General features: G+C 35.5%; 1 protein-coding gene across 1 annotated transcript in view; it reads left to right on the top strand.

Moving 5' to 3' along the window:
- Positions 1–11,280, top strand: part of Malrd1 (MAM and LDL receptor class A domain containing 1) — a 694,431-nt gene that overhangs the window by 591,921 nt on the left and 91,230 nt on the right. Inside the window, exon 35 of the mRNA XM_031373295.1 lies at positions 1,584–1,650. Within this exon, the coding sequence (XP_031229155.1) occupies positions 1,584–1,650 (67 nt within the window). The remainder of the gene's footprint in view (positions 1–1,583; positions 1,651–11,280) is intronic.

The following is an 11,280-nucleotide window of genomic DNA, read 5'->3' on the forward strand; positions in this document are numbered from 1 at the left end:
ACTGCCAAACTGATTTCCAGTGTGGTTGTACCAGTTTGCAATCCCACCAGCAATGAAGTAATGTTCCTTACTAAAGCTCAAAGCACACATTACACAGCACACAATAGTAGTGGGAGATTTCAATATGCCAAGTTCTTTCTTAAAGTCCTAGCTTCCATGAATCTATATGCTCTGAGCTACTGTATATCTGACTCTCATATTATCACAAATCCAATCATGATGAATATCTTCCATACTGAATTCATTTAAGCCTAGCAGTCTCTACGCTTACAGCCCAAAGCATATGATTGCTGGCATAAGAAAACACTGACTCTGATGTGCAAAGAATTCCCTGATTTTGCTGAGGTCCCATCCTTGATACTCCTATCTGTTTTCTATGTCCGTCTAAGATGCTGCTCTCGGTAGAATATATTTGGGGCTTTACTTACTTATTTGCCTGCTCAGTAAGTCTAGACCATCATGCTGGCTTCATGCCTGCATAATTTTATGATTTCATCACTTATAAAACAAATACTGTCATAAGGTATTCTCAGACACCCTTCATACAACTTTAAAATAAGTCTTTTTAGTTCTGTTTAGTAGAATGGAAGCACACAAAGATGTTAACAACAGTCTCAATATCAATTGACCTAAGATTCCAACTCAGATGGCTGGTTCTAGTAATGAAAGCCTCAAGTGGATTAAGTTGCTAGAATTATTACTTATGACATTCCCAGGGTCTAGCTCAGTGGCAGATATTTAACAGGTGGTCAGAATAAAATTGTTGTATTCTTATATTAAAATTTAAAAGTGATAGAATTTCCCATCAAAAATTACAGCTACAATAGCCCAAGCAGGGTGAAATGGTATCCCAAAAGAATGGCTATATTTTTTAAAAGATGGGAGAAGCAAGCTGGGGAAACAGAAATGTCGACCATCCTTGGAGCATCAGAGAAACAGTGTGAATCCATGTACCACGAGGAGCAAAGGACAAAAAGAACTTCTGCAGTAGAAAACATGTGAAAGCATATGGCTTAAAATTTTAAAGTATTTACCCTGCTGCAGACCATCTTAGAAAATAAATGCCCATGGCAAAATAGAGAGTAGTGCCTGCAATGACAGAACAGTGCCTGGGGTGAGTGGGACAATGTGAACTTATGTTGGCATCACTCATAGACACAAAGGCAGAGTGTATGTATGCACAAGAGGGCCAGACCACTCATGCAAAATATTAATCTGCCATAACTCAGAGACTTCTATGGCATGTAAGAGATGGTCCAGTAACATAAACTCTGAGGGTGGTCAAAAATATGTCTTGCAGATGTCTCAGAGATAAATAGATTGTACCTAATCTAGGGGGAAATTTCTTCTTTTATAGTAAGTCACCCAGATACATAAGAGAGCAACAACCATCTAGAACACCAGGGAGTCCTGGTCAGATTGGAAGTGAGAAATGTGTACATGAAAATTTTCTAGCTTTTAGTAACCTAGAAGCTGGTTATACTCAGAGATAAAGTATAGTGCAATAGCTACTACTAATATGTCCTTCTTTCTTACGACAATGCTTATAATTAACTGTGGCATTTATGATGCTTCTTTTTCAGAGTGTCCAATACATTATTGCAGAAATGGTGGCACTTGTGTAATAGAGAATATTGGTCCCACATGTAGGTAAGAACTTTACTTAATTATTTTTAACATATAAGTCAGTTTGCGTACTTATTTGTCTTGAGGCTTGAGATGATAGATAATAAACCAAGTGAAAATACTACATTATGAAACTAATATACAACTTTCTTCATGTGTATGATTAAAAACATGAATATATCTCAAGAAATATTGAATGTTTGATGCAACTTTACATGTTTTCAACATTTTCTAGCATGTGGGATACAGCATTTTAAGAACATGTTTTAACTGCATTTGATGTTTATGTGCTGTCAAAAGGTTTTTGTTTGTGGTTTTGAGTCTCACTCTGCAGCCCAAGCCAACCTTGACCTTGTCATAGTTCTCCTGCCTTGGCTTCTCCAGGGCTAAGTTTATAGGTGTGAGCCACCATACTTGGCTCAAAAGAAGTTTTCTTATACCATTGTCTAATTTCTTAGAACTTTAGTTGCTACTTAGAGAATCAGTGAGTTTAGTGTCTATAATTTTTTATTTCAAAACCCATATTTGACTCTCCTAATAAGAAAGAATAAAATTAATTCATAAGTAAGACTATCTTCTGACTTGCCGATGGATGTTTGTGAGAAGAATAAAGATAAAGATAAGGAATTCATTTGCATACTCAGAGCAAAAATAAACAAAAACAGGCCTTGTGAGTTCTTTTGGGAATTGCTCATACTGCATATCAAAGATTTTTGATTTTTTTCCTCATCCTGTAGGGAATTGTGCAAAAAGTTTCATAAACTCCAAAGGAAATGATGCATATTGCATTATATTTGTTATCTAGCAGAGCACTGGCTATATTACTTTGCTTATTGCAAAACCTATTGAAGGCTGATATTCAAATTATAATGAAGCACATAAATATCTAGAAAACACTCACCAATTGCTATTCATATTCTTAAAAATTTTTGAGTAACACTCATGTCTTTGAAAAGGTACTTTCTTTCTGTCTCCTGGAGGAGATTATGGAGATTGCTCTTCAGTTTAGACCTATTGGCTACTGAGCGGTTCTAGGGGCAGGGTGCTTACTGTCTTTAGCTGGGTACCCATTAGTGATCCCATCACTAAGGACAGGGTAGTTACTGTCTTTAGGTGGGTACCCATTAGTGATCCCACCAGGCTCCAGTAGACAGCTTCAAACCCATGGTAACAAAGATGATCATGGTCTAGAGTGACTAAACTCACTGAGTCTCTAACAACCCCCAAAAGTCATGAATGTAGACAGGCTGCTTTTTGTGTGCTAGGTGTCAAAAAATGGAAGGGAGATTGTGGAATGATTCTAAGGATGCTCATTATACATGTCTGACATTGTCAAAGGACAAACTCAACAAACGCTTCAAGTGAAACAAAACAAACAAAAAACAATAAGAGTCTCAGGCCAATCAGACAGCTTAGAGAGGAAAAGCACTTTATAGCTAGGACTAAGAACCAGAGTATGATTGAAAAAAAAAAACAAAAACCAAACCAAACAAACAAATAAAAAAATAACATGAGTTCAAACCTGAACCCTGGGATACACCTGATGAAAGAAAAGAAGTATCTGAAGCGGACTTCTGACCTCCATATGCTGCAGTAGTATGTAAGCCCCAAACAGAGGCTTGTGCACTCTATAACTAATCTCTATGTCTCTATATCTATCTCTATATCTACCCATATAGCATAAAGATAAAATTGAAAAAATAAAATCAATAATAAACTTTATTATGTACTTTATTTAGATATGGCTTTACCATTGATAAACCTGAGTTTCAAGTGACTTTCTTAAAGTGTTTTGTCTCTTAATTCCATTATATAATTGATTTCATATCTCAGGATCATACTTTTCATCATGTTATTTAGCATGGAAATTTACTATAAAATATTAGCTGATTTAGAGATAACATACATACTATTCATTGCTAAAATCTCTCCAAAAGAAACCGAAAAAGCTGCAATATGATGTTTTTGAACATCAGCTAAGTGGATGAAGCTTTTTAATGTCAACTGTTTACAGTAAGGCAGTTTGCAGTCCTGTCCTCTTCAACCCTGTTGAGCTGGAAAGCTCACTGGCTTTAGATAGTCTCAGCTGAGCAAGCAAAGAGCTCTGCATTCTTGGCAACCTTCTCAAGTACTTAAATAAACTTTAGCAATTGAAATCCAGATGGAGAAGCACTAAATTTATTTCTCTCAAATGCAAAGCTCAAAGGTGGGGAACAAACTGTGATGGAAGACAGAAAAAATGGATGGGATTGCAGGGAGGAAATTGATGGAGCAAAGTTTAAATGTACTGTCAAGAAGGTCCAAAAAGTATATTAACATATTGTTTGTGAATCAAATACTAGTTTCAAAGAAAATAACTTTAAAAATAATGATTACGAGGAAATTGCTTATAATTTACTGTTAGCAACTTTTTAATATTTTTATTTTTGATATTATATTACAATTATATCATATTATAATAGTGTAGTCTGTACATGTTTTATGCATGTGTCATAAATGAGTATATTGTGCCTGTCTGGTAGCAAGTCATTTAAGTACTCTAAGGATATAAGTTCATCCTAGAGAATGGGGGCTATGACCAAGTGAACAAGTGAGTATAGTCACATGGATGCATAAAGAGGAGAGCCAGAAATCAGCATCTAATGAAACTGATTGGCAAACACCAACAAGAAAGAATATATTCAAAGCTGTCAGAACTATTGTAAATATAAATATTATAGTCAATTAAACACAGACTATGTCAAAATAATGATATATATATATATACATATGTATAATTTGAACTAATTTATATTTTAAATGAGAAACACGCCAAGAAGAAAACTAAAAGTGAAAACAATTAGTATATATATATATATATATATATATATATATATATATGTATAAATATATGTATATATACATATAAATACGTATAAATATGTATATATATATATAAACTCCTTTTAATGGAAACATACTGTGAAATTAAAATTGAAACTCTCAAATGCTAAAAATGAGCAAATACTACAATAACCAAATATACAAGACAAAAATTCTCAAATACTCAAAATATCTCATTAAAAAACACTAAAGAAACAAATACTGAACATACACGTGTTGCGGTTTTGTCTTTTACCTTTTATTTTTATTTATTTATTTATTTATTTATTTATTTATTTTACTGTTTATTATAATGCTAAGTGTGGGCTTTCAAGACCTAGAGTCTACTACATGTAACCCTTATGACACTGTCCCCTAGTTAATTCCGATTGATAAATTAAGATGCCAATTTCCAATAGTTGAGCAGAAGAGACAGTTGGAGTTTTGCTGGCTTTGCAGGAGAAGAAGACCTTGAGAAGAAGGTGCAGGAGAGGAGGAAGGAAAAGATGTCATGGATTAGTTGAGCCATAAAAATATGGCCCTGAGGGCTAGCTAATTGAAGTTAAGAGGAACCCAAATGAAAAATAATAAAAAGTAATAATTTAGGGTTATCTATAGAAAAATAGACTCTAAGAACATGAAGGGCAAGCAACTGCCCAACTCTTGTGTTGTTTAAGACTTATTGTAAATATAAAGACTATAAATATATATATTTCATCCAAGAACGTAATCACCTTGGGCCAGGATTAAAATATTTTCTACAGTGAACACAGTAAATGCATTCTTATAATTTTACACTTTTTATTGCTTTGCCATACCAATGACCCACAGACAGTGTGTCTAAAGTAATCACTTACTTGACTAAGTAGTAAACTAATAAAATGTTAGAAATGATTATTTAGCCTATTGATGTTTGTTTTATAATAACATGCTGTCAGTAGAAAAACAGGAAACAGACTTAGGGCATTTTATGTGGATAATCCTACATTCAAATATCTCTTAATCTTGAAATTTACAAAACAGAATGAGCTAGGAAGATGGGTCAGCAGGTGAAGAGCTATGTGCAATCCTGAGGGTCTGAGTCCAATCAGAGGAAGAAGAGAATCCACACCATGCTGCCATAATGTTTTCCTGTGACCTCCACATGCATTCTCATGGTACTCCCAACATACTTCACACAAATCAACATGCATTCATGCATGCACGCACGCACGCACACACACACACACACACACACACACACACACACATACACACAAATAGTAAGCAGATTTTATAAAGATAAAGATAATACAATTTCTCCCTCTTTATCATTAAAACTTGGCAATATTTGAGAGTAGATCATGTTTTCTCATTGATAACGAAGATCATAACTTTCATTATCATTTCATGAACCATATACAATACATACCTGATGTAGAAACAGCTGTTTGAAGAATGTGCTAATCAAAGAATAAATGAAGCAATGAGTGAAGGAATGAATTTCATTTATGCAAATCTATAATTTCATCTATAATTTCATAGAAAATATCATTATGTTAAAGTATGTTCTCAAATGTGTTGAGATACACGAGATACAACTCATTATGTCACCATAAACCCAATTGGCAGTCACAAATGAAATACTGGGGAATTTCTAAGTTAGTAGAAAGAATACACATGATGTGTTTATTATGTGATCAGAAATTACTGCTTTGTTCAAATGACAGAAGAGGATGTTCTTAAACTAGGAATCATTCAACCTCAGCTGGCTGGCCCTGGCCACAATGACAACACAAACTTCATTTCCACAAAGCCACTGTTTAAAAAACTCAGTTTATGAACACCATCCCTTTTCTTCCTTTACCCATATTTTATTGTAAAAAATGAAAAGAAGTAGAAAAAGGAGAAAATGAAATAAAAACAAACTACTCTAATTCCAAAGAGAATGAGTCCTTTTAAATATTTTAGATTACTTAAACCTATACATATACAATACTTTAGGCTATTCAAAGTCTAGGTATAAAAATAGACAACAAAATATTAAGTATCAATTGAAACAAAATAAAATTCTTTGCCTCAACTGAATTGTTAAAACTTTGCAAAAGATAAATTAAAAAAAAAATGAAACAAAAAGATCAGTTCTCAATTCAATATAGATTTAAATGCAAAAATATTATGTCTCTTTGGTATAGGGGATGAATTAGCCAGGAACAAATGATATTAAGTAAAGAATAAAATAGTCAGAGGAAGAAGCAGAAATGGTAATAAAAATGTTTGCACCCTTGAAGTCTCAGCAGAGGAAGCAGAGCATGCACAACTAATGTTTAAAAACATATTACTGGATTTTTGCAGAAAGATTGAAAGCAAAAGGACTATGAGCTCTTGGTGAAATGCAAGAGAGCCAAGGGCTCTGACATCAAGAGCAGGTCAAGGTGATGCGCTCCAGAGGAGAGGGATGTGCTTCCTCCACTAGCTCTACTCGGCAGTGTTTCAGTGGCTCTAATGATGCCAAGCTTCCACTATAAAGATAGGTCTTCATTACTCAGCCCCCTGGTTCAAAACACTCTTACAGATACACCCAGTTGTTTGTTTTTAAAAATGAAAAACCTAGAAATCTCTTTTTTTTTAATTTTATTGCATTATAATGAGAAAAGTTACATGATTTCAATTTATCTGAATTTAACTTTTAAAAATATATTTTAAGTAAATAGAATTAAATGACATTTTGTTTTCCTTTTGTACCCCAACTCCTCCCAGAGACCCCCTTCAATACCTACAATATCTTTTTGTCATATTCTTTAAAATTTATAAAATATTGTAACAATAAAAATGAGTATTATAAAAGTTGTTTGATATGAAACAACAATCTTATATAGATGCTTGTCTATGGCAATACTGAAAATACATATGTTTTTCTCAATATAAATTTTAAATAACTCCAAAAGTATTAACTGTATATTTCAAAATAATACATAACTACGAATATTTTCTTCAATGAACATAAGTATATAAAGTGTTTTTGTTTGTTTGTTTATTTTATATTTAGTAGAGCTTAAAATCTTGGCTATTACTGTGGTAACTTGATACAAGAATTACAAACGTCAAGCAAAGCATTCAGTCTTACTCTTTTCTGTTCTCTTACAAACCCCCTCCTGATTTAATTATCTGTATTTCTTTTGGGTATATAAATACTTTTAAAGTATATAAGCAGTTCTGAAAAACATGGTATAGTGTAAAAACATGAAATAAACAATACTACTAATAGAGAGGCTGAGATAGGAGAAGCAAGATCTCAAGACCTTTATGTTGTACACAGCAAGACACTGTCATAAACAAACAAGCTGAAAGTGTATATGGATTGTACAATATTGGACCTATTTCTCCAATTACCAAATTAGAGACCTTTGGATGAGAGTCAATAAATTTCCAATTCCTCATATTTTTGGATTTCAATCTATTAGGATATGTTGGTAATTTCAATTTTCATATTAAGATATTAAGAAAAAGTAATTGTTACTTACTGTGGTTTTTGTTGTAAGAGATGGAATTAGGTTTGTGTGGGTTTGTTGGAAGATTAATTTCTTGCTCCTCATGTTGATGTTTTCCATCTATTATCCTTTGTAGGGATGGATTCATGGAAAGATACTGTGTAAATTGTGTTTTGTTATGGAATATCTTGTTTTCTCCATCTAAGTTAATTGAGAGTTTTGTTGGGTATAGTAGCCTGGGCTGGCATTTGTGTTCTTGTAGGGTCTGTATGACATCTGCCCAGGATCTTCTAGTTTTCATAGTCTCTGGTGAGAAGTCCGGTTTAATTCTGATAGGCCTGCCATTATATGTTACTTGAACTTTTACCCTTACTGCTTTTAAAATTCTTTCTTTGCTTAGTGCATTTGGTGTTTTTATTATTATGTGATGGGAGGAATTTCTTTTCTGGTCCAATCCATTTGGAGTTCTGTAGGCTTTTGTATGTTCATGGGTATCTCTTTCTTTAGGTTAGGGAAGTTTTCTTCCGTAATTTTGTTGAAGATATTTACTGGTCCATTACCTTGGGAATCTTCACTATCTTCTATTCCTATTATCCGTAGGTTTGGTCTTATTGCATCCTGGATTTCCTGGATGTTTTGGGTTAGCAGCTTTTTGCTTTTTTTTTTGCATTTTCTTTGACTGTTATGTCAATGTTTTCTATGGTGTCTTCTGCCCCTGAGATTCTCTCTATCTCTTGTATTCTGTTGGTGATGCTTGCATCAATGATTCCTGATTTCTTTCCTAAGTTTTCTATCTCCAGGGTTGTCTCTCTTACTGATTTCTTTATTGTTTTTATTTCCATTTTTAGATTCTGGATGGTTTTGCTCATTTCCTTCACTTGTTTGATTGTGTTTTCCTGTAGTTCTTTAAAGGATTTTTGTGTTTCCCGTTGAAGGGCTTCGAGCTGTTTACCTGTGTTCTCCTGTATTTCTTTGAGGGTGCTATTTATGTCTATCTTAAAGTCCTGTATCATCATCATGAGAAGTGATTTTATATCTGAATCTTGCTTTTCCAGTGTGATGGTGTGTCCAGGACTTCCAGTGGTGGGAGTATTGGATTCTGATGATGCCAAGTAACCTTGGTTTGTGTTGCTTATATCTTTCGTTTGCCCCGCATCATCTGGATATCTCTAGTGCTACCTGCCCTTGCTAAATCTGACTGGAGCCTGTCCTTCCTGTGATCTTGATGGTGTCAGAACTCCTCAGAATCAAGCTGTCTCTGTGATCCTGTGATTCTGGGATCCTGTGACCCTGGGCTTGTTAGAGCGCCTGGAAGTGAAGCTTCCTCTGGGTGTTGTGGGACTGGCTACACCAGCTCAGACAGACCAGAAGAAATCTGAGCCACTGGGCTGGTGGAGTTCCTGTGTGCCTGGTCCCACTGATCCCAATTACGCCCGGTGTTGGGACAGATGTTGTGTCGTCCTCACCTCTGATCCTGGGTGTGTTCTCTAGAAATCATTTAATCCTATATATTAAAGTCAGATTGAAATCTATTTTTTCCATGATAACTAAAAATATTTAAAAATGCTATATACACTCATTTACATTTTAAGAAAACAATTCTATTTCTAGAAGTTTTCTATTTGTAAACTCTAAAATAGCACTGCTCAAAGGAATATTCATTGAAGCCTTATTATAATTTAAAAATAGTATGAATGCAAGAAATAAAATAAATGCCTGCCTGGAGAACATAAGCTGTATCCAGTTGAGTGCAATGGGGCTGGGGAGTTATTGAAGATTATTGATTTGGCCAGGTATAGGGAAAATCTTACCCAAGGCAATCTCAAGAGCAATGAAAAAATGCCTAATAGTCATAAGAATTATCTGTAATTATCTGACTGGAGCATGTCCTTCCTGTGATCCTGATGGTGTCAGAACTCCCAAGAGTCAAGCTGTCTGTGATCCTTTCTCAAAAAGGATCTTTTATTTTTCTCAAAAAATAAAAATAATAATCTAGAAAGTGTAAAGCGTGCTTTTATTCCCAGACTAAGAGTAAATAAGATCTCTGCTTTCTCTCCAATAACCGTCTAAAGTGGGACCTGCCAGAAGTACACAGGACACAGGAATAGTCAAGCAGCTGGGACAGGATCCTTTGGGTCTCCATCTGCACCCAGAGCTAAGGCTGTCCCACAGCACTCTGTGCACAGGTTCTACCAGGAGATAGCAAGTCTCCCAGGAGTGCTAACACAGGATTACAGACCCACAAGGGGGGGACAAGCTCCAGCTGGAAACAGCAAGACCAATGAACACCAGAGACAAACAGATAGTAAAAGGCAAGCACAAGAATCTTATCAACAGAAACAAAGTCTACTTGGCATCATCAGAACCCAGTCCTCCCAACACAGCAAGTCTTGGATGTCCCAACACACTGGAGAGGCAATATTTGGGTTTAAAATCACATCTCATGATGCTGATAAAGGATTTTAAAAAGTATATAAATAATTCCCTTAAAGAAATACAGAAGAATGCAGGTAAACAGGTAGAAGCACTTAAAGATGAAACACACACACACACACACACACACACACACACACACACAAATCTCTTAAAGAATTACAGGAAAACACAACCAAACTGGTGAAGGAATTAAACAAAACCATTCAGAATCTGAAAATGGAAGTAGAAACAATAAAGAAATCATAAAGGGAAACAACCATGGAGCTAAAAACCTAGAAAGAGATCAGGAGTCATAGATGCAACCATCACCAACAGAATATAGGAGACAGAAGAGAGACTCTCAGGTGCAGAAGATACCATAGAAAACATTGATACAACAATCAAAGAAAATATGAAAAGGTCCTAACCCAAAATATGCAGGAAATCCAGGACACAATGAGAAGATCAAACCTGAGAATAATAGGTATAGAAGAGAGTTAAGATTCGCAAATTAGATTTTCTATCCAGTGAGTTTCTGAGACCTCAGCAGCCGGCCAGGAGGCACAGGCCCCACGACTCCCAGGGGAGCCACAGGGCAGCAGGGACAGGATCCTCTCAGCTTCTTAGTGAGAGAGGAGGAACAGCATCCTTCTCTGCCCCTTCCCTGCAAGTGGAGGGCCTACCTCCAGAGAGCGCCTTAAGCCAGATACCCGGGCGGGATCCCCCAATTTCTCTCCGGTGAAGTTCTGTGACCAGAGCAGCCAGCTCGGAGTAACAGGCCTCACGAGCCGCAGGGCACTTGCAGGGCGGCAGGGACAGGACAAGCTCTAGCCACAGATACTAAGAACATCTAACACCAAAAAGCAAAAGATGGTGAAAGGCAAACGCAAGAATCCTACCAACAGAA

This window comes from Mastomys coucha, unplaced genomic scaffold (genome assembly GCF_008632895.1).
Source record: "Mastomys coucha isolate ucsf_1 unplaced genomic scaffold, UCSF_Mcou_1 pScaffold15, whole genome shotgun sequence".
Classification (NCBI taxonomy): domain Eukaryota; kingdom Metazoa; phylum Chordata; class Mammalia; order Rodentia; family Muridae; genus Mastomys; species Mastomys coucha.